Below are 25,124 nucleotides of genomic sequence, written 5' to 3'. Positions count from 1 at the left end.
TTTAATGTTAAAACTCTTAACTAGATTTGTCAAAGTTTGTAATGTTTTTTTTTCAAAATTCGTTAAATTATGTAAAGAGTTCCTTCAAATTTTTATCTTTGAAAGTTCGTTTGATTCAGAAAGTTATCAAAACCTTACTTGGATATGTCGATTCATAAGCTATAACATTTTAACTTACGTCGGGCATGTCTTAACTTCATGATTGTTGATGATGTTGCCAATATTTGGTTTCTTTATAGATCGGGTTGCAGGCGATCTGTTCGTTTGTTCATGGTTCTTGTTGGGATACTACCTTATGTGTGGTAGGTGTCTTGTTTCCTTGAGTTACCAATTCAAGTGTTACCCGATATCAGATCTATATCAGTTTGTGTATATTTTGCAGATGTATACGTTTTCTTCTTAGGCCAACTTGGTTATGCTGTCTTCGCACTGAAATGGGATTGAAGGTGATTATTGAATAGTCATAGTTGGAATTTTATTCTTTTTGCCTGGGATCATTGAGGCGTTCTTGTCTTTGTTGATCGTTGTGGGGTAAGACATATCAGTTGTGTGTTTTTTGGCATTCTTCGGTGGTTGATAAATCATGGCCATAGATGATACTTGTTATTTGATTGTTGACCATAATGGTTGGTCGGTTAGTGCCATAGTATGTCAATTTCTGTATAAAAATCTATTGGTAGAATCACATTCTCAATAACTAAAATAGTACATAAAATAGGTAAAACAATTATAACAAAATTGTAAATAATACATAATCAGCAGTATTTAAAGATTATTACTTTACCACTAACTATAGTGTTGTTGTGTGAATACAAGAACACTCTTCTATAAAATAGCTAACTACTTGGTAAATGTTGGAGGTCTGATTTTAAACATATTTTTCTGCCACCTTTTTATATCACTAATGTATGGCTGCACCAAACATAAATGAATAAACACAATTCATTGTGTCATAGCCGCGCAACTATACATTAGCAATATTTATTTACCATAGGGACTGGGTATTGGTATATACAAGAGATAACCTCTTAAGTCTTTTGTACTGCGATATCCTCCGAATACCGTCGGGAGCAGTGCGGTTTATCTGATGCTTCTTTTTTGCGTAAATAATCTCATGTTTCGGTTTTGCTCTTCGCAGCTTTAAGAGCTTTTCATAGTTCAGGGTTAGTAGTGCTCTTATTGTTAGTGAAATGAAAAATACCAGAAATATTGTTATGATAATATCGTAGCAGATATTTGGTGAAAACAATCCATACTGATTTTCCACATATTTTAATATTTATTCCTCATTACTGAAGAGTGGTATTTGTAAGTTTAATGCCTCCTTTATCTTCGTAAATTGCATTGTACCTTTAATATTCACGATCTTTGGCCAGATTGAGGACTTCGTTTTCTCATTGTTTATATTTGGTATTATGAATGGCAGATTTATTCCATGAAAGTTTATTACTTTTGGGCTTATGATATGGTAACCTTGTTCAATAGTTGTCGTTCCAACGTCCTGTAAGAATAGTTCAGTTTGATAGCTAAGGTCGATTTTCTCCGTACTATTGTAACAGGGTAGAGTTCCTACTGTCTCTTTGGGTACACAAAATAACCATAGATCATTTTGTAGATTGATAATTATTTCTTTTTTTGTGCTTCCGATTAGAACTTCACATGAGTTAGGAACATTTTTTTGTTGTGATTCCTTTAAAAAGATCCAACATACACGATCCCGTTTTTACGTCATAGACGGGGAACATAAGTTGGCAGACTAAGTATTTGAATCTAACGTATTCTTTTAATTCTTAGACATTTGGTCGCTCATATTTTCTTGTGTTCTGATCAATGAGCAAGTATTCTGATACTGGCACAATGCACATGAAGGAGTTAGTTTCCTTAATGTTAATTGGACTGGTAGATATTTTATATAAATCGTATATGGGCTGCTGATTGATTAGTGGGATTGTTACTACTTCGAAAAGTTGTCCATTAGTTTCTGTGATATGTACCTTCAGTTTGGTGCAATATAAAAATAATTTTACTACTTCTGGCTCTATTGGCGAATGGAGACCAAATGTTAAGTGGGTCTTTAATTCATCTAAAAAAATTTTAAAGCTTGTTGGTCTACTAAGCATATGATAGAGCTCCACCCGCTAAGGCAAACAGTGCGAACTCGAATTTACTGGCATCAGTAGCCAGATTTAATAATATCATGGTCAATATATCAATTGAAATTATTGTCAAGCTTGAACCAGATATTACTCTATCTACTTCATTTTTCAAATCATTCATTGTGTTGACGGATTTTGAAATTTTTTTTGAAGTCGTCTCAATTGTGTCTTTTTGATAGTTGGCTATGCTCGTGTATTTTCTGCACATCTAGCGTTGTATTCATAGCTGTGTTCAGTCTTCTCACATTTTCTCTTAGTATATTTAAATCTTCTTCGGTGGACAAACCGAATAGATGAGACGCAAGATCGCCGTTAATGGGAATTTGGCTGATTGACCTTTGATATTTACTTCTGTGAAAAAACTTAAAAATTTGAGTTGTACTTTGTTTGAGCTTTTGTATTTCTGCATTAAACAGTTCGAATAATGGTTCTAACCTTCACCTGTATGGTAATAGAAAGGATTGGTGAGTAGATATTTTTAATGCATTTTCTGTAGTTAATTCTAGGAGAGCTTTGAAATCGTCACTTGCTGGTTCATCAGCCATTGCTAGTCGTGCACAGGTCTTTTTGCTTTCGATTGTCCAACACTCTCTACTAAATTTGCCATTCCGACAATTTTCATCTCCATCCATGCATCATGTGTTACCATGGTCAATGTCAACGATAGGGACTTTTACACTGAATTGTATTTTCCTACGGTTCTTTAGGATGTCAATACCCGTCTAGTGGATTTTTCTGGTTGTGTTATTTTTACTAGGTACTTGTTGTAATGTTCATTGGTCTTAACATATCAGGGATGATTTCTGTAGTAGTCTCTGAAATTGACATATCTAATCCCATTTGTCGTGGGTCAGTATGTGGCATTGTTGCAGGGCTGATGTCTTTCATATTTGTGGAGGTGGTATATTTAGTTTTGTGTGTACTGTCTTCTTTGTTTGGAGTGCAGAATTTTAAGAAAATAGGTATGGTTGAATATTTCTTCGAGATAATTTCGAAGGTGGTGACGCTTTGCTAGTGGTTGTATCTATATTATGGTTGATGATAATATTGAGCTATGGGGAGACATTGTTATTTTTTCTATTTTCGTTGTTGTGTTTGTTTTTTACAAAATATTACGATTTAAATTTTGTGCATTGGTTTACATATATTTTTAGTACAATTTATCATTATTTCTATGAAGAATGTATCGTCTATTTTCTTTATCCGTGTTAAAATATTTAAATCTATTTGAGCTGGTTGAATTTCTGGAGGTATGGTTTCTGATGTGTCTTGAGGGATATTTGCGTTAGACTTGACCCGGGTCGGCTTGATATCAGTCAATTTGGTTCCAGATGTGTCTTGGACCTTATTTATAACCTTTGTAGCGTCTTCTTTTGCTGATTTTTCATCAAAGATACTGGATAATATTTGTTTGCGCCACAACCCCTTGAAGAAATTGCATATGTTTGGTATTTCATTTAATACTGTGTAATTTCTATCATAGAATCATTTTTCCTTTGGTGGGGGTTTAGTTGTTTTCTTTGTGTCAGGATGCCTTATATAATTTATTGAAGATGTCGGGTTTTCATTTATTGACCTCTTTCGTCTGTCTTTCTCTGTGTTTATTCCAATGGCTTTGTCAATTTCAGCCATTTTCTTATCAAATCTTCTATTAATTTCTTTTATTTGAGTTTTGGAATGGGAGGGAACGAGATATGCTTTCTTTCCTTCTGTGCATCCTTACTTTATTGAATTCCTTTGTCTGGTCTTAGGAATTGAAAAATGGAATCTTTAAGTTCGTTTGTATTTTTCTCCAGTCTCATTTCATGTTGGAATAATGTCCCGAAAGGTTTAATATTTAGTTTCATGAATATTTTCCACGCATTCTGTCTGGCTAGAAGAGAATTTTCATGCTTGAATATTACTCCATGTTTTACGTTGTCATGAGCACTTGTAATAATAAAAATGCTCATCAAAATCCTTATGACATTCATTTTGTTTCTAAAATTAACGTTAATATAAGTTATGTTCAAAAGTAGTTCTCTTGATTATAATAATTTCTTATTTGAGTATTTGGGTTTGTAGATAGAATACTTGGAAGGTAGTCTTTTTAATAATTTATTACCTACTCTGAAAATGCACGACTAATGAGTCTTAGTTATTGACCATGTATCGCAATAGTCATAGTGTTCAGCCAAAAACTTAATTTTTGTTAGTGGCCTTTACCTTGCTGGTTATAGGGCAAGAGACTAAAAACTATGATTTACATTTGTGTTTGAGGCGCAATTTCTAGAAGGGGACAATTATTGGTAAAAGAATATAAAATTATTTATTTGTACACAAAAAATGATGAATCGTCCCAACAACGTCAGTTGAATTTTTATTTTTGAGGACTGGGGTTGGGGGACCTCCAGTACCATTAGGGCTACACTACTTATTAATGCTGTTTTTGGTAGTTTTTATCCTGTATTAATATAATAAACAATAATTGGTTTTGTTATTGTGTATTTTATTGTACATAAGAATTATAGGTCAACCTGTCATGTTTTTGCAAAGCAATGAGAATATCAATGTTTTTTAACTTAGAGAAATTTGATATTAAAATTGAAGTTAGGAAAAATATTGTTTATCAGTTATTATAAGGGTATATAAGATAGAAGGTAGGGAACTAGGTATCTTTGAGATAATATTAATTAAAAATATTTAATTTATATAAAATTGTACAAAATCTTTTTGATTGGAATCTGTCTTTGCATTGGTCTATAATTATATTTACTCTTTACTTGTAGAATATGGGTAAAACGGAATTTATACACTTGGCTTTAAGTGACAACTAAGATTTTTAGTTGTTAATGCATATTTTGACTTAAGGTTAAGAATTTAATTAGCAACCTACTTGAATATATAAAAAAGAGTCTTTTTTTTTTCTTCACTTATTTCAGAATAATTTTACAAGCTTTCGTTAAGAAGTTTCATTGGTATGTATCACTGATTTCATTGGTAAATATCACTGATTATTGGTGGGGTTATTTAATTCATCATCCATTGTAGTATTAAATTTAATACAAGTAAATTAAATTAAATAAGTCTAGTATTTTATAGAATATCAGGTAAAGGTCTTAGTTTATCTTAGCTGTCACAATCAGTTTAAGATTATTACGGTCAATGAATTATGGACTGGATTTACACTGGTTCTAAGACCCTGTGAATAAGTGCATATTTAGGCACGATTTAGACTGAAAAATACATTTTTGGATTCGATTTATTTGACCTTTTGTACATGTTTGAGGAATTCTGACCTATTGCTCATGTGAGTTTTTTCTCCTTTCTTTTTTTTGTATTCTTTTAAGAAAGATAGCATTCATTACTCTTTTTATACTTTATTATAGGGTTTTGTGGCTTGGTTATATTTTTTGCTATTGTGATCTACCTTTGAGATTATTTGGTCGAAAATCTTATGTGCACGAAAGAATGCAAAACGGTTAATTAGTAATAGTGATTATTTATCATATTTTGTGTATAAATCTCAGACAATAAGCAAAAACTGGTCTCATTATGCGGTTTACCTTTGAACTAGGATTATTAATTTAGGTCGCTAAAGTGGAGTAAATTTTCAATTGACCTGTTTTTGGAACTAGTATTGAAATACAAGCGGCGGTTTCTCTAGTATGATTGAGCTAAAAAAAAAAGAAGAAAATTTCCTTAGATATTACGTGAGCTATGTTTGCGGTTTTTATGGCACTTGGTATTAACCAAGTGACATATAGCAGTCGCCAATTCTGTCGGTCTGTCTGTCTGTCGGTCTGTCGGTCTGTCTGTCCCGGTTTTGCTACTTTAGGCACTTCTAGGTAAGCTAGGACGATGAAATTTGGCAAGCGTATCAGGGACCGCACCAGATTAAATTGGAAATAGTCGTTTTCCCGATTTGACCATCTGGGGGGGAGTGGGGGCCCGGTTAATTCGCAAAAAATAGAAAAAATGAAGTATTTTTAACTTATCAGCGGGTATTTGGATCTTAATGAAATTTCATGTTTGGAATGATATTGTGTCTTAGAGCTCTTATTTTAAATCCCGACCGGATCTGATGATATTGGGGGGAGTCGGAGGGGGAAAACCTAAAGTCCCGGTTTTGCTACTTTAGGCACTTCCAGGTAAGCTAGGACGATGAAATTTGGCAAGCGTATCAGGGACCGGACCAGATTAAATTAGAAATAGTCGTTTTCCCGATTTGACCATCTGGGGGGGGGGAGTAGGGGCCGGTTAATTCGGAAAAATAGAAAAAATGAAGTATTTTTAACTTATGAGCGGGTGATTGGATCTTAATGAAATTTGATGTTTGGAATGATATTGTGTCTCAGAGCTCTTATTTTAAATCCCGACTGGGTCTGATGACATTAGGGGGAGTTGGAGGGGGGAAACCTAAAATCTTGGAAAACACTTAGAGTAGAGGGATCGGGATGAAACTTGATGGGAAAAATAAGCGCAAGTCCTAGATACATGATTGACATAATCGGAACTTATTTGTTTTCTTTGGGGTAGTTGGGGGGGGGGGAGTAAGTCTTAAAAATTAGAAAAATGAGGTATTTTCAACTTGCGAACGGGTGATCGGATCTCAATGAAATTTGATGTTTAGAAGGATATCGTGTCTTAGAGCTCTTCTTTTAAATCCCGACCAGATCTTGTGATGGGGGCGGGGAGTTGGGAGGGGGAACCTAAAACTTGGAAAACACTTAGAGTGGAGGGATCGGGATGAAACATGGTGGGAAAAATAAACACAAGTCCTAGATAGATGATTGACATAAACGGAACGGATCCGCTCTCTTTTGGGTAGTTGGGGGGGGGGGGGGGTTAATTCTGAAAAATTAGAAAAAATGAGGTATTTTTAACTTACGAACGGGTGATTGGATCTCCATGAAATTTGATTTTTAGAAGGATATCATGGCTCAAAGCTCTTATTTTAAATCCTGACCGGATCTGGTGACATTGGGGGAAGTTTGGGGTGGGGAGACCTAAAATGATGGGAAACGCTTAGATTGGAGGGATTGGGATGAAACTTGGTTGGAAAAATAAGCAAAAGTCTTGCATACGTAATTTACATAATTGGAACGGATCCGCTCAATTGCGGGGGGGGGGGTAATTCTGAAAAATAAGAAAAATAACGTATTTTTAACTAACGAAGGAGTGATCGGATCTTCATGAAACTTCATATTTAGAAGGACCTCGTAACTCTGATATCTTATTTTAAATCTCAACCGGATCAAACGTAATTGGGGGGGGGGGGCAGTTGGGGGGACCGGAAATCGTAGAAAATACTTAAAGCGGTGAGATCAGGATGAAACTGGATGGGAAGAATAGAAACCTGTCTAAGATACGTGACTGACATAACTGGACCGGATCTGCTCTCTTTGGTGGAATTGGGAGGGGGGAGGTAATTTTGAAAATTGAGGTATTTGTAACTTACGAAAGGGTGACCAGATCTTAATGAAATTTGATATTTAGAAGGATCTTGTGCTATAAAGTTTAACTTTAGGTTCTGACCTTCTCACAAGTGCCAAATGAGCTCTTGGCTCTTGGCTCTTCCGACCTCGTACCATATGAGCTCTCGGCTCTTCCGACCTCGTCCAAATGAGCTCTTGGCTCTTCCGACCTCGTACCATATGAGCTCTCGGCTCTTCCGACCTCGTCACAAGTGCCATATGAGCTCTTAGCTCTTGTTGTACTTATCGTTGGCTGCATTTGGATTATAATCTGATATTTTATTATTAGGTTATTGTCTCTATATAATTTATTTTCGGGAATATTTCCAACAACTTTTTGGAACTATTTTTTTTTCTTGCACTCCCCTTTTTTTTATAGGGAATCTGATTTCTATCAGTTACATGACAATTTATGTGGACATACTACTGATAGCACGTATTTCCATGGCACAACATATTATTCTTATTATTTTGAAGTGTTTACTTAGCTTGGGATTAATTTCCTGAAATTTTGATTGCAAATTGCGAAACTGATTTAGGTTTTGGGGTGAAAAAAGGAGCTAAGAAGTATTTACCTGGTTTAGACATGAGATTATTCTCAGGGTTGATCTAAAAATGATGTTAATATAGATGGTATTGTTATAATAGATGTTATAATATTAATTTTTTTGTTATAATAGATGGTATTGTTAATATATAGATGGTATTGTTATAATAGATGTTATAATATAAATATTATTGTTATAATAGATGGTATTGTTAATATAGATAATATAGATGGTAATATAGATTGGTATTGGTTTTGTTTGCGATATTTTGAAACTAGTTCTAATTTTTATATCCATCCTTCTTGGCTTGGCGTGATTGTTTTTAATCAGCTGCCGCTTCAACCCGGACGTCAAAAGATAAACCCGGATGCTCAACCCGGAAGTCAAAAGATGTCAAAGATAAGTGTTTGTTGTATCATCATATCTGTAATTATTTCGACTCTTAACAAGGTAATGAAAAATTTCAATTACCAATTAAATGAGTTTACGCTTTCCATAAAAACCTTTTATGTCCTCAGGATATAATTAAGCAGCTCTTGTCACCGTGCTCTGGAAGTTTTTATCGACTCCCGATTTTTTTTATCTGATCTTGGACTATTTTGAACATAATGGCTATTTCAAAATTTTGATCGGATGCATTTGGGGAAAAGAGGCGTGGGGGGGGGCTAGTTGCCCTCTGGTCACTTTTGACTTTCAAAGAGCACTAGAACCTCCGATTCCCGACCAAACAAGCCCCCTCCAAAGCTTACGTGACTACCTCTTCCACCTGGGTGTGAGCGTTAGTGCAAGTGAGAGTGAGAACGAGTTCGAACGCTATTGTCAGTGAGTGAAGGAATGTGAGTGACTAAGTGTGTAAGTTTATGTGAACACTCCTTCCATAAAAGCTTTATTTGCCTTTATTTATATGATCTCTGGACTATTATAAGCTAAATGGATGTCTCAAAATTTCAGTCGGATGCATTTAAGGAAAAGAGGGCTTGTTGCCCTCCCATTACTTTTTTCTCTTAAAAGGAGCACAAGAACTTCTGATTTCCGACTGAATGAACCCCTTCCGAAGTTTTACGACCATCCATTCCATATGAAGTGGCTCAGGGGAAAAAATGATAGTAATGATCGGAAACTTGTATTTTAAATAAACAAGTCAAAATGATACACAATCAGAATCAAACATTCCCTATCTAAAGGCAATTATTGCCTTAGGGGTTTTGGGGCCACTACATCCCTGAAGGCATAGTTACTAGATCTTTTGAAAATTATATTAACTTATTACCCTTAGCCGTTCTCAAGACATTCCAAATACGCTTTTCTGAAAAACTGAATGCACACAATACGTTTAATTTTAACTAATATTGGAATTTATTTCCGCTTGTCTTGAATTTAATGAGGCTCATTACTTCGTTTTGAAAAACAAAATTTCAATCGGATGTATTTAGGGAAAAGAGGGCATAAGGTGGGGGGGGGGGGCTTGCAGCCCTTCGATCACTTTTGACTATAGGAAAGAGAAACTAAAATTTTCCATTTCCAATCAAATGAACCAACTATACAGGGCTAGATTTACCAATAGGCCCATTAGGCCCGGCCCTAGGGGCAGACAATGCCAGGAGGCGCAACAAATTATCACTAAGGTTTTTTTTTTCTTAAAAGAGAGTGGACTGGTGTGATTTATCATTAAAGTGCCGGGTGTACTTCACCGCCACGCTGCCAATTCACAGAAAAGTGATTTTAAAACAACACAGGCATTCCATGGCCACTTATAAACTTTCAGATGTCTTCCAAAAACCGCAGGGAGAATTGGTATCACCTATCTCTTTCATTACTTTGGGTTCATCAGTTACGTTCTTTTCAGTACTTCCACTACCGTAAAATTTTTGGAGAATCTTGCAAAAACGGAGTGGCAAAAACCCTTGAGCATAAAAGCGTCAAAGCTTTAAATCCGGACCTGTTCCTGCAATGTTTATACGGCCACCTCTTCCATAAAAACTTTAATGCCCTGGAACCATAACTTACAACCCTTGTCCCCCGGCTCTGGAGGATTGTGTCGACCCTGGAGGCATTTAATTTGGTCTTTGGACAATTCTGAAGAAAATGCCTATCTGAAAATTTTGATCAGGTGCATTTGGGGAAAAGAGAATATGGGGGAGTCCAGTCGCCAAAAGAATCACTTTGACTCTTAGAAGTAAACGTTAGAACGTCATATATTCAATCAAATGAGCCCCCTCCAAAGTTTATACGACCACTCCCTTCATAAGAACCCATGCCCCAGGGCATAGCTCACAACCCTTGCCCCGGGCTTTGGGTCTGTGCAATCCCTGGAGGCATTGTTATATGTTATTTTGACTCTTTTAAACAAAATGGTTATATCAAAATTTTAGTTGGATACATTTGGGGAAGATAGGGCGTGGGGAGGAGGGCTAGTTGCCTTTCGATCACTTTTGGCTGTTGAAAAATGAATTAAAACTTTCAATTTACGATGAAATGACCCTCCTTCAAAGTTTATATGACCAGCCCATTCATTACAACTTCATATGCCCCCAGGGCATAACTTACAACACTGACCCCCGGGTTATGGGAGGTTGTTTTCACCCTGAAGTTTTTATTAGTTATTTTTGGATTATTCTGAGCAAAATAGCAAGTAAATAAAATAAAAAGGATCGAGATTTTTGGTCAATCAGTAAATCAAAGTAAAGAAAGTATCAAAGCAGCAATAAGAAACTTGCATAACTTACAATCTTTGACTCTGGGGCTGGGGGGATTTCAAATTCGAAAGGATTGTTATCTGGCCTTTGAGCTATTTTGAACATAATGGCGATTTCAAAATTTTGATCTGGTGCTTTTGAGAAAAGAGGGCGTGGGAGGGGCTAGTTGCCCTCTGATCACTTGGGACTCTTAAAAGAGCACTGGAACTTCCTAATTCAAATAGAAAGAAGATCATACGACCACTTCTTCTATCTCTCCGTGAGTTTAAATGAGGGAGTAAGTGTGAGTGAGTTAGCAAGTGACTGAGTGTGAGTGATATCAAGTTTCATTGAGTGATTGTGAATGTTCGTAAGCCCCCTTTTAGTTTAAAACTTGATATGACCACTCCTTGCACAAAAACCTTTGCATTCCCCAGGACAGGACTTACAACTCTTGTCCCAGGGTTCTGGGGAGTTGTGTCATCCCCAAAGGGTATAGTTATATGATCTTTGGACTACTTTTAACAAAATAGCCATCTCAAAATTTTGATTTCTTATATTTAGGAAGCTTGGGGGTGTTGTATTGAGGGTTTGGGGGTTATAGTTACCCTCCAATCACTTTAGACTCTTAAAAAGGGAAATAAAGCTTTAAATTTCCAATCAAATATGCCTCCTCCAAAGTTTATACGATCATTTCTTTCATAAAAACCGTTACGAGTCGAAATACTTCTTAAAAAATAAATAATTATGTGTTTGTTATTTTTGTATTTGATAGGTATAGATTGGTGATTAAATGATTGAATTCTCAGGGTTTCAAGCTGTGGTAGATTTCTAATTATCTTTTCTCAATCTTGAAATGTCCAGATATTCAATGTAAACTTTTAAATCTCAATATGTCTGTTGAGCACAAAAATAAAAATTTGAAACATCGGCTCAGATTTAGCACTGAGTAAGAGAATTGTTCTGTAAAACTTTTGATTTATTAACAACCAATAGTAGAAATATAATTGGATGGCATGCATAAAAATTCCTCAGCGGTATATGTAGCAGATTATACAATTTCGTGAACATATATATGCAACCCATGTAAAAAAACATTACTATATTTTGTGACTGGTTAGTATTGAGAAACTGAGAAATTCTCAAATAATATCGTAGTTGCATTCCATTTCCGTGGTCAACTCAAGTGGTGTAAATTTCCTCTTATTTTTTCAACATTTCATTAGTAAACGTTAATTATGCAAAGTTTTAACTAGATGAAAATAAGTTGTAAAATGACCACCATTTGCTCAGCGAAATCCAAAACATAAATTAATAATATGTTTGTACTTTTCATACATTTACTTTCTATTATAGAAATCTTCTTAAATACAACAATGTTGTAAAAACCACCCCGCTTCACAAAAAAAGCAAACTCAAATTTTGTGACAGCCAAAAAAGGTAATGATATCAATTTCTTTGTCTCTGTACCTTAGCAAGACTCGAAAAAAGTTTTTGACAGTAATAAGAAGTTTAAATCTTAAGTTTTTCAGCCCCGTTGTAATAGTACAATCCTGAAATATCATATCGATAGCCTAAAGAAATTGGGATTTTAAATTTCTCCTCCTTGTTATTACAAAATTAAGATTTTCACCCCCCAGTTGGCTTTTGTCATAATACAAATTCCTTTGATAAATGTTTTTAGGCTGTATGCGTTATTAGTAAAATCTAACAGAGACCACGCAAAGTAATTGAAACTTTGTTTCAAACTTGTTTGTGAAAAGAAACAGTCTTAGCAACTAAGAACTTATTAAAAACTCGACTACTAAGAACCAATGACAAAAAATAACTTTCGTCCTAATCTCTGCCATAGCAAGTGGTCCCAACCCCAAATCCACCACTATATTAGGAGACAAGGGGGCACCCTCCACCTGGAATCATTGCTGGGCGTGTGTTAAGTTCTTTAACGTATCAAGTCCTATAATGCTTAAAAAACTCTAGTAATCAAGTCCACACATCCAAAAATCGTATTCAATTTTATTCAGTATCATGTTCATTAGCGATTAATTATGTCCAACAAATCATATCCAATTTCACTCAATAGGCCACTGTACTTTTGTAGGAAACAGGTTTTGAAAATACAATACAAATCACACTTAGGTCCTTCAACGAATGATAACTAGAACAACGAAAGATAAACTATAAACTATGAATTATAAACTGATTAAATCATTTAAAAAGTTATTGCTGTCCTCTGTATTCCGATGTTTTTAGATGACGTAGAAATACAATCCAGAAAATAAATATGATACAACAGCGCTTCGGCCTAAAGCGGAATTTTCTGTCAATATTTAGGCGCCCGAAAATTCTTAATGGCTGTAAAATAGCCCAATAATATTTTCACACATTTTTTATTATACTTAAGTGCACCAGATATGCTTCGAAATTCTATAAAATTATTTAATTCTGGGAAAATAGCTACAAAAACCAATATTTTCGACTGTTCTTTAGTGAAAAGGGCTCAAATAGATGAACATTCAAAAATTTTAGTGCCAAATTTTGCTCTCCCAGACTCAAATAGACGCCATTTCTCAACTAGTTGCTCAAGATGGAAGGTGAACAGAGAGGATCGAAAAGTTATGCTGGCCTCTATGCCAAAAGAGGACCAGGGAACCGAGGGAGAACGAGGCTTTTATCTTGATTCAACTGTTTATGGGTAAGTTTTAATCGTTGATGTCATTTTAAGCACATTTTGTCCTTTTCTTAAAAGGGGAATCGCTTTTATTTGATAGGTCCCTTGACTCCATTGCTTCAATTGCTATTTTTCAATCCTACGATAGCTAATTAGGCTAAAAGAAGACCGATCTAGATCAGATTTAAATTCCATAATGTACTGTAGGCTATGGGCTTGTAATTGATTTAAATTGTGGTTTTTAAGAGAATACCCAACAATGTTTTTCACAACATGATAAGTTTTTTTTAGATTAGGTGGTAGGCCTTTTAATTCATTTATGTGTCAAAAATACCTTGCATAGGCTATTCCCTGATTTAGTATTTTTTTTGGGGGTAATTGCTAGGCCTATTAATCTACACTCAAGGCAAGAAATTGCTTGGGAGCACTCAATGACCACACTTTCCCAAGACCTATTGGAATTTTGTCAAAGCAACCTTATAGCCTACCTTATTTTTCTCTGGTTTTTGCTTTGAAAACATATTTCCTTTTATTTGAGCATAATTTTTTGGGTAAAATTCTAGTTTATTGACTTCCAGCTATCTTGGAAAGGGGTTAGGTTAGAAAAATGAAACTTTCAGGGATGGGTCTACAGGCTAAAGTAGGCCCTATATCCCGGGAAGGTATTTGGAAGTACCTACCTCTACTTCTTCACCCTCTAGAGGGTCCTGACCTTTGATGACTTTTAAAAATATCCATGTTATAAAAGTGAAATCTTGCAAAATAGATCTTCTGCTTGAATGAAATACTACAAAATAGTTTTCAGCTTCACAACTTTGCTCAATCCTAATTTATAAGGTTTTAAAGATATGCAAATACATTTCCTAAATTTTGAAAAAAACATGGATATGGCTCAGAATTATACTCAAATAACAGGAATTGTATTTTCAGAACTAAAGGCAGAGAAAAAGCAACTGGTAGCTGAAAATTAAGGTAAAACATTGTTTTTTCAAAATTTCTATAGATATAGAACTATCATGTAGGCAAATTTCAGGGCCCTCTAGAGAGAGAAGGAGTAGAGGTGGGTACTTCAAAATACCTTCCCAGGCTATACTTTAGCCTGTAGAACCATCCCTGAAAGTTTCATTTTCCTAATCTAACCACTTTCCAAGATAGCCAAAGTCAATAAACCAGAATTTTACCATTTTTGCTATATAATTTTTTTTCTAAATCTAGGAAATGTATTTTTAGATCTCTGAAACCTCATAAAGTGGGACTGAGCAAAGTTGTGAAGTTGAAAATACATTTCTTTTACTTCATTAAAGCAGGAATTTTTGGTAATAGTTTAGTTTCATCACAAGCTGTCTAAACTGGAAGCTGCTGCAATGCAGCATAGTTTCCATACTTTAGCATTTGAAAATGCTAAGTCTAGAAGCACATCCATTTCTGGTTGACCCTCCTCCTCCATAGATCAAACTAAAAATGCAAGTGGGCTTGCTTACAGGTAGCATTACCTATAGAGTGAAGCATATTAGTCCAGGAGCCCTGCAGGTAGCAGGGCAAGGTCCGTATTCTGTTTTATTTAATAAATATAGAATACAGACATCACCCTGCTGCCTGCAGTGCTCATGGACTAATACAGTTTGCTCTATAGGTATTATTACATGTAATAACAATCAGACATTTGCTTTCTTTAGAAACAACTGGCTAGTTTAAACTCAAAAGTGAAAGTGAATGATCTTTATTATTAACATTCATGTGTTTGTGAGTTTTTTAATGATCTTTTGACTTCCTACTATACAGAAATTAACAGTGATTATTGAAGTTAGTAATTAAAATATAGTTTCATTCATATGTACTACCCCAACTTTTCCCCTGGCTTCAAAACCCTGTGCACTTTATGCATTTTTAGTTTCCACTTTAGACAGCTTGTGATGAAACTAAACATTTACCAATTTTTTTTGCTAGGTTTTACTTTCATAACAACAATTTTAAAGATCACTAAGGTCAGTGTCCTCTAAAAGGGAGATCAAGTGGAAGTAGTTGCATCAGAATACTTTCCAGGACATACTTTAGTCTGTAGATCCATCCCTGAAAGTTTCATTCTCCTATCCTAACCACTTTCCAAGATAGCAAACAGTAGCTTGTCTAGAATTTAACCAAGTTCTGCTGATTTTGTGGCTTTGTTTGGCATCATTTACCAGCTTAAAACTAAAGCATATATAAATTAAAATGAGCACTCAGATCAAATTTAAATATATCAGGGCAAACTTACAGAATAGGGTAAAAAAAAACACATCCAATTATGTAAAATTATGTAAAACTCAAAACCTCACATCTTGCTATCAAATAAGAATTGAGAGGATTTGTATAGGCCAATGAATAGCTAAAAATCCAAGCTATGCAACAATATTGTTATTATTAAAAGTATTAAAGATCAAACATTTGAAATTATTAGTTTATTGACTTAGCCTAGAAGGATCCTATTATCCTAATTATCCTATTTTGATGTATTTTTTTTCATTTCAATTGAATATATATATTTTCAATATATATATTTTTTCATTTCAGTTGCTTGTCAAAACAGAGACCACACATTGAATTTATGATGACAATTATTCCCACTGGGCTAGCTCTAGTGAGAGGTGATTGGGTTTAGATTTGTTTTGTGTCATACTGTAGTAAAAAAAGGGACAGTCTAAAAACTGATTGCTATTTTTCTAGAATGCCAAAGAAAGTGGTTTTTCCCACAAAGTGGTCTTTTCCCCTAAAAAGACCACTTATCTTGTGGATGACTCCTTTGAGACTGGCCTTGTCTCAAAGCAGATATGCTAGAACAGAAAAGGCCGTATTTTTAGACTTCTAATTTTATATTTTTTTATGGTTGAAGTTGCATATGCAACAAGATATGGGTAATATCAAAATGATCTGACCCCTTGGCTTCCCATTTTGGTATCAATGGCTACTTTAGTGAAGTTGCTAGTCCATTAAGAGCAAGCTATGAAAAAATGTTGAATTTCTGGGAATACATAAAAAAAATACAAAAAAGCACAGCAACTAAAGTGACTCCAGAGACACTGTACTTCAAATCTATTGGTCCATAGTTATCAGGAAGACTTGAATGCTATGGACTTGAAATGATTCTGCAGTTTTCAGGACAACAGTGGTTACTAATACACTAAAAGTACTCCTGAGCTGAAGTATTTACATGCAACTTTTAGGGACTTGAAGGCTCTTTAAGGGGCTTTTAGGGACCTCCTCCAGTTTTAGGGACTTTAGGGGCCTTTTAGCTGCCATACTTCTGTTATTAGTCACATTTTTAACTCATTTAAAATACTGTCTTTTAACCAATATTCAGCATCACTCAGGCTAAACTGGACATCTTGAATATACATAACATAATTTGCCTTTGCAATAGATCAAGCAATGCATAGGACAACAAACAACCATGTTATTAGGGCTGCATATGTGTCTGTCAGAGGGTGTGTTGTGAGAGTAAAAATTATTATGTTAAAAAGGAGAATAAGGAATTTAATTAGGCTACCTTAAGTTGCAACTTGGAGCAATCTAAGGATTTCTCCCTGAGAAGCTCCAGAGTGATGACTGATGTTGTTTTTGTTGAACAGGTGCAGTTGATGATCAGCAGCTTCCCGTTTGAATTTACACTTGAGAGCAGTGTTTTTCAAACTGGGAGGAATGCCTTCCTTGGGAGACACAGACTAGTAAATCAAATGAAGATTAAAACTACTATAAAATTAACATTACAAGTAAAAGGAGTAACCATTGTAGCTAAAACTGCACAATTTAGGTACAAAGAAATTAGCCCTTGATTTCTAATTGACAAAAAAATTTAGTATATTCTGACTGTCAAGCCCAGAGCTTCTCTACTCAGCCTTTTAATATAAGATGGATATAGACACACATTATTATCTTAATATTATTCATACTCTTGCTTTAAGAGGCATAAGCACATACCTTCAGTGTGTTCAAAGCCACTCAGGCACAACAGGTAACCACCAGGCTGATGAACTTGCAAAACATATAAGATTGACCAGCTAAGTGGGAGACCAATCCCCATTAGAGAATAAACCAAATTTATCTCCCTTCCCTAAACAAGCACCTATCTAAAATATATCATAGAATTCGTTCAGGCTCAGATGATTTAAATTTTCAAGGGTTTTTGTATCAGTCCTAAAATTCAAGTGGCTCCATTCCCTCTACCCCTCTTTGCAGACATTGCAATATAAAAAAATGAAACAATTGACCATTGCCTGTTTGAATGTAATATGCTGACGTCTGCACAGCTTGACCTGCATTGTATACTGTTAAAGTGCTTCAAACCCCTCAAAATCTCACTATCAGCTAAGATTCTAGCTGACCCTACCTGCACACAGAGAGCTGAACTCAATGTATATCCTCTGATAGTTCAACTCCTAGAATCAAAAGATTTACTGCATGATATCTAGTCAGATTCAAGCCAATACAAGTTAAATAAGGAACGAATACTTGCAGTAGTTCAGTTCAACTCACAGAAGGAATCAAAAGGAAAAGGGCTAAATAGTCTTGACTGAAATACACATGTTTGCTGAAATAGAAGAATAAAAGAATCGGATATTTTTGATGTGTTGAAGAGAATAAGGTATCTGATGATATATATTCTTTTACAAACTCTTTCCTGGGAAAGCTAAAGCCATTAAAATCCACACCACATCCAGTATAAAAAATATGAGTAAAGAAATTAAAAGACGTTTTTGCAAAAGCAACAAAAGCTATAAACTACATAAAAACAGTTTATTATAAGTAAGATTATTTACAAAGCTATGTAAGAACATGGTGACTATTTACACCTCTTTTTTGTATTATTGTGAAGAATGGTGGCTACCTTGTGCCAAATTGATTCAGAGGATACATGAATTCAAAGTATAAATTGCACATTTTATTGAAAAAATTAAATTCAGTACGCAAGTATGCTTAGGGATGGTAATTTAATTATTAAATTGACATGTTTGGTGATAATTTCAAAAAAAATTGGCTTTTTGAATAAATTGATTTGAGGGCCAAAGATGCATCTGTTTATTCAAAAAGTTAATGTGAAGCATTAATAAAAAATAGAGTTATGAAAGGCAAATTTGGATAAAAATAAGTTTGACATACTTCCACTTTTAAATTTGTGCACCCCCCAGATAACAGAAGCAAACAAAAATTCATGTGTTGAAAACTTGGATGATTTGTTAATTATATTTGATGTTACACCTTAAACTAGGTTCTTTTTTAGACCACATTGCCGTTCTATGACAAACAAATGAATTTTCAAATGGGGATAGATCCATTTATTTAGACAGTGAAAAAAAAAACATACAAAAGTCCAAATATTTCCATCACATGTACAGCAACCATCATCAGTAGTATTACTAAAATAATATGATTGAAACTAGCTTTTTTATACATAAAAATAAATAACTTTTCAGGTGTTTCACAAAATAATGAACTTCTGGAGTTTTCACTAGATTATTTGTTAGAGAGAGTTAACTGAAAAAGATTATTCAAAGTCTTCATGTAAATTTCCTTCTTTTAGAAGGAATAATTCAAGAAAAAAAAATGATGGAACATTTGAAGTTGAGTAATTGAGTCCTCTTAGTGAGAGCCCTAGTTGTAATAATTCTGTTACTGTTTTTCTAATCAACTCTATTGGAATTCGAAGTGCCTAGCACTTGGTGAAATTTAATTTCCATCTATCTCCAGAAACATTATGCCTTGTTAACCACAATACATTAGTTGAGAGTTCAATATTTGTTGGCGAAATGGGTTTCCTCCTTATCAGACATAGCACAAACAATCAAAACTGAATCATTATTCCAACCCAACATTCTAATTTTCCTTGCCCTACCCCCCTGGCTTTCCCCAACTGTACTTGAAAGAGTCACCTTAATGCCCCAAGTTATTGCAGATACGCTTTTTTTATGAGCTGGAAACCTATAGCGTTCTTTCATTTTACCTCTGCTCACTTCCGCCATGTCTCTGAGGCCTACTCAACCCCCCCTCCAAACACTCCCTGAAAGCTTCAACTTTAGCCCCCCCCCATGCATGCTTATTGTTTCCAGAAAATTCCCTTGGGAAATCCAAAGGCATATGGCTCCTTACTTGGGGTTGCTTCTGGTTTGAATTGTAGCTCATAACGTATTATTTTGTTCTATCGAAGCACATTTGAATCTGAACAAATTATAATTAGAGGTAGGCTAGTAATTAACCCTAATTCGTTAAAATAAATTCAAGCGAATAATACTAGTCTGAAGATTCGCGTTTTGTAGTAACTTCTCTTCCTAAGGGTCAGTCCTTTGTCCATATATACTTTCAATATACGTTTATGCAGTTGTCTTGTTTATGTTATTGCTTTTTTTTTGTCTCACTGCTTGACTCATTTTGTAGTTGTTCTGTCTCATTTTGTGACTCATTTTATGTTTTAAATACTATTTCAACCGTTGCTTGTTTTGCTACGGTTGTTGTCATTGATTCTGTTGTTAGTGTGCTGAAATTTATTTTGACATTCAATGACACATACTGTGATACTGACTTAAACTAATAATATGACTTAATATAATAAGAAAGATAACAAGAGCTAAGAGCTCATATGGCACTTGTGACGAGGCAAGAAGAGCTAAGAGCCAAGAGATCATATGGTATGAGCTCTAACAAAATTCTATGAATCAATAGATTGATTTAAAAGGAAAATAAGAGGCTTAATGCCGGTCAGGATTTAAAATAAGAGCTCTAAGTCACGATGTCCTTCTAAATATCAAAATTCATCAAGATCCGATCACCCACTCGTATGTTATAAATACCAAATTTTTTCTAATTTTTCCTCTCCCTTTAGCCCCCCAGATGGTCGAATCTGGGAAAACGACTTTATCAAGTCAATTTGTGCAGCTCCCTGACACGCCTACCAATTTCCATCGTCCTAGCACGTCCAGAAGCACCAAACTTGCCAAATCACTGAACCCCTCCCTCCAACTCCCCCAAAGAGAGTGAATCCAGTACGGTTCCGTCAATCATGTATCAAGGACATTTGCATATCCACCTATCCACCAGCTTGGTCTATCCACCAAGCTGTGTGTTTGTTTGTTAGGGTATTTGGCCTTCTAGTAGTGACTACGTTTATTTAATTGCTTATTATTTTTGTGGAATGTGAAAACACATGTATCAATGACGAAAGTAAAACAGTTCAAAATAGGGATGATACCTTTTTATTGACAGTGAATAGATATAAAATTATTTAACTGGATATTTCGAACACATATTTCGTCATTTCGCCATGCCTTTCGTCATGGAAAGGCAGTGTGGTCTTCGAAGTTATCTACAGGTATCAATCAATCAAATATCCCCGTTATTTTCTAATATTTTGCTACTTCTAATTTTAATCCCCCCTGCCCCCTCAAGAAACGAAAGCTGTGCACTGACCTACTCTGTTTATTAAAACAAACTTAATCTGAAATTGTTTTTTTTTCCTTTTATTGTAAAAATTTCAGAAAGATATAACAATTTTACAATTCATCCTCAAATCCACTAATAATTTTTACTTGTATATATTTTGAAACGCTTTCCTCTGGACAATTAAAGATCAGCATAGCAGCATTCACGGCTCTGCCAATTTCTTGTAGTGCAGGAGTATTCACATCAGGGACTATCTTGTTCGACCAGCTGGTTCATGCCGCTTATTTTTTTTATAAGAACTGAGCCAATAGGATCCTTTACGCCACGTTGGGTACAAGTCACTGCTTATTCCTGTAATAGTTCTCTGTATAAATATCAATATGTATAAATAGCAGGGTAGCTCAAGAAACCAGACAAATAAAAAGAAAAGAAAAATACATGCACATAAATATACAATGAAGACATACGTGAACATAAACATAAGTAAACTGATACAGAAATGGTTATTAAGGCACACACACAAACATACGAAGAAACTTTCCTGAGACAAGCCAAACTAACACACGAGTGGGTGAAAAGGACCTAATCGTTGAAAAGCCTCTTTATTTAACTTGAAATCCAACTTATTATATGACATGGACATGGTCATAGCCAGAATGAATGTTCAAGGTCATAGCCAAAGGAGGGAGGGGTATTTAATTTTGGGAGGGGGAGGATTCGGGGGAACAAAATAACGAAAAACACATGGAAAAGTTTGTTTATATTTTTTTGTCAAGTTTTTTACAAATCAGACGAAAAATTCAGGGGGGGGGTGGTCAGACCTCCCTATCCACCCACCCTAAAATATGGGTTTGATAGGCAATATGTCATATGCATTCAACATTGGAAAAATACGGTTCACGTACCAACAAGGCAGACATAAAAGGTATTGACAGTAACGGAAATTCAATGCTCTAATATCCTACATTTCATAAGTATTAAAAATGGGCGCAAACCTGATAGACAAATTATGGAACGGTTACAGTATGTTGAATGAAGTCTAGTCAAGCATTTAGGAAAATAGTGGCCACGATTTGGGGTTATTTTATCATAACCTACTTTAAGTTGATTTAGTTGATTTTCATGAGTCATTGCTAACCTCAGGTTTTTTTTTTTCAGACCAGAAAATGTAAGAGTACCAATGTTAAGACAAAAAAAAAAAAAAAAAACAGTTAACCGTTTTTTACAACAAAGTTACTTATTAACAATGACTAACAGGCAAAACCTTCCCGACGAACTAAACAATTTAGGTGAATTTACTAAACATCGAACTCCCAGCAGAGGAATAAAGCATATTATGCCACAAAACCATCCACTTATCCGTGATTCTATACGGCATATAAAGAGCGAAAAGCCAAAAAGTGAGAGGAAAAAGACACCATAGGACAGTTTTTGAATCCTTAATTATTCAGAGACAAAATTTTATTCTGGAAATTCCAAATTGAGGAACATGGAACTGCACTGACAGCACATCCAAGTTATGAATATCTATAAGTAAATAGTATCCATTGAGATAAAATTTACTTGTTGAGCTTGAATTTTTTTTTAGAACATTGGAAAAATCAAGCTATCCCTAAGTAAGCTTAAATGACTGACCTTTCTGACAACAATTTTAGAAAACTAATAGTTGAATATGCTAGTCGTTAGGACTAAGAAGTCTTGGATAAAATATTGTTTTCTTAAAGAAGAATTTAAGCCAACCTGGGGGCACCTTTTCCTTTCTTGAAAAAAAGTGTCTAATTTTTATATTTAAACTACCAGTATTATTTTAAATGTTACAATTAGTGCTATTAACACATTAAAAGTTGTATATTTAATTCTAGTCTCCTTGGTCCGTCTTTATCTAGCTACCGGATAAACTCCAAATTTACAAAATACTTTAATAAAGACGAAAAAACTAATTTTTTAACAAGAAGTTTTAGAAAAAAAAACTCTAAGTAAATTTTTCTTTTTTGTTACTTGAATCAATATACAAAAAACAAAACAAAAATTGCACGGGTGGCGATAAAAAAAATAAATAAAAAAGAAAACACCAGAGGCACATTAGGCATATAAGAAACAATTTAAGAAATTTTATTGTGATCCAAGCTTCCTTAGTTAAATTGGATTAATGCGTTTGCTTATAAAGGGGTGACAGTCTTGTTCTTATTGCTAAGTTATTGAGGTCCACCTGGGGATACTTTTGTTAAAGTTAGTTTTCAGAAAAGTGTTAGTTTTTCAGAATTCCACTAACTTAGGGCAATACCACACTTCAGTAAATTTGACCCAATTTTACCAATATATTTTGCATAAACTGTGCAGCAATAATTTATGTTGGTTTTAAATTTCATCCTCACAAAAAAAAATACTAGCTTCTGTTAAAAAAATATTTTTCAAATTTGTTTAAAAAATAAAACGTACAGCCTAAAGCAATTGGTCTCCTTTTTAGAGACAAAATGTAAGTTCATAAATGATAGTATTTAGGCCTACGCCTGCTTCAACTGTTGTTTACATTTTTTATCTGCATTTTACTGTGTCGAAAACAAATTTCCTTTTTTCAATCAATATACAAAAAAGAAAAAAATTGCACGGGTGGCGATAAAAAAAAGTAAAAAGTAAAAAAGGATAAAGCGTCAAAGTGTTTCAAAAGCCTTCTTGTGATTTTATTTTTGTATAGCCTATTAATCAAATATCTTGTATTAGAGTATTTTGAGAATACTGCTTCTATATTTTCAAAAGATATCACCTTCTTCTTATTCTTCTGGTTAAAGTATTTGTGATGACTGTAGAGAGTGACGTTTATACGGATGTCGCAAAGTTTTAATTTAAACATACAAATTTAAACAAATTAAATTGTTACATATAACTTAATGCGTGATAACTAATACCTGAACTTATATAGTATAAATAGTACCAACTTTTAATTCATAAACTTAGGCTTTGTTTAAACGATAAAAACTAAAACGAATAACAATTTCTCATTCTTTTCTACTAAAAAAAATAAAACAACTAAAAAAAAGTGACGCCAGAGAGATTCGAAAGACCATTTATAGCACGAATGTTTTATCCTTAAAAACTGTTTCGTGCAGTCAGTTAAGCTGCGGCTGTATTCATTGATATGGTCATCTACACCAGCGGTAAATTTTCACAAGAGTTAGGGAGAGGATGGAGGTGTTTGTTCTCAAACTGGGAATCTAAGATAAATTATATAGGCCTGTAAAATACGACGTAAATATACGATTAACCACATGAGTATAAACAATTAATAAAAAGGCAGGGCTACAAACCCCTTTGTCTAAGTCCTGGAAAGGAAATGATTAGAAAACTTGATAGAAGCTTATATTACCTATAAGACAGATAGAAGCTATCTTCGTATTCGCACAAGTACCAGCCTCCAAATTCTTTAACGCTCCAAGGTTGTACCTTCGGCATCCACAAATAGTAAACATCGACAGGGCCAAAAGGAAAATTGACTGCAAATTGAAAATCTTCTGAAAACACAGGTACTATTTCTTTCGGCTGGGCAACCCTTCTTTTTCTTTTGAGGGCTGCCAAATTTCGCTGTAGAGCCATTTCAGATGTAACAACCTTATCGCCACAGCAAGGGTTGTGCCTCTTCTCTTTTTGCCAATGAACTTCGTTTTTGCTTCTACCTGGCTTGTATTCCTTGTCTCGGGGATGAATTGAAGTTTTTCCTTCATAGCTTTGCCTTTGATGTAAGGTTTTTCTTCCTTGGGACATATATTCTTCCCTTTCCAACATTGGCTGGTATTCTCCCTTCTGACGCTCATCAGCCACTTTATTCTTTTCAGTGTATATACTTCTTTGGCTCATTTTCGAATAACCTCTTTGACCAACTCGAAAAATAAACTCCTTTTTCTTTAACACAGGCTGGAGACCTTTCATTTCTCGCTTGCCAAATCCTTTTAACTCTTCTGCAGCTAACTTGAAGTGCTTTTCAGAATTTGATCCTTCAGTTTTCATAATAGCGTAGCATAAAAATTACGATTGATGTTTTTCAGTCTGACTCTGAAATGTAAATGATAAATTGAAGCGTCCCACTCGTTTTGTGCTTTAAATCACGTGGTCTTTATCACGCTTAAATAACGTGATCTTTGTGCTTTATCTGACGTCATCTTCTCACTCATTTGTTGTTGAAACCAGCGGAGCTGGATCTATGGATCCAGGCTCCG

At 34.6% G+C, this 25,124-nt stretch overlaps 2 protein-coding genes across 2 annotated transcripts in view; one reads left to right on the top strand and one right to left on the bottom strand.

Annotated features, from left to right (window-relative positions):
- Window positions 1–13,153: 13,153 nt before the first annotated feature.
- The window catches only part of LOC136040591 (small ribosomal subunit protein uS11m-like), a 51,010-nt gene continuing 39,039 nt past the window's right edge, over window positions 13,154–25,124 (top strand). The window contains exon 1 of the mRNA XM_065724848.1: window positions 13,154–13,530. Within this exon, the coding sequence (XP_065580920.1) occupies window positions 13,250–13,530 (281 nt within the window). The 5' untranslated portion in view covers window positions 13,154–13,249. The remainder of the gene's footprint in view (window positions 13,531–25,124) is intronic.
- On the bottom strand, window positions 21,143–25,049 carry LOC136040593 (uncharacterized). The gene is made up of 2 exons (XM_065724849.1): window positions 24,278–25,049; window positions 21,143–21,264 (listed from the first exon to the last, which is right to left on the bottom strand). Exons 1-2 carry the CDS (start codon window positions 24,913–24,915, stop codon window positions 21,252–21,254), a joined length of 651 nt encoding a protein of 216 aa, XP_065580921.1. The 5' UTR covers window positions 24,916–25,049; the 3' UTR covers window positions 21,143–21,251.

This window comes from Artemia franciscana, chromosome 21, assembly GCF_032884065.1.
Source record: "Artemia franciscana chromosome 21, ASM3288406v1, whole genome shotgun sequence".
NCBI classification, from domain to species: Eukaryota; Metazoa; Arthropoda; class Branchiopoda; order Anostraca; family Artemiidae; genus Artemia; species Artemia franciscana.
This window is presented reverse-complemented; position numbering and strand designations above follow the sequence as displayed.

Excerpts from the sequence above, each read along its gene's own strand:
- LOC136040593 (XM_065724849.1), bottom strand. The coding sequence starts at position 24,915 with ATGAAAACTGAAGGATCAAATTCTGAAAAGCACTTCAAGTTAGCTGCA.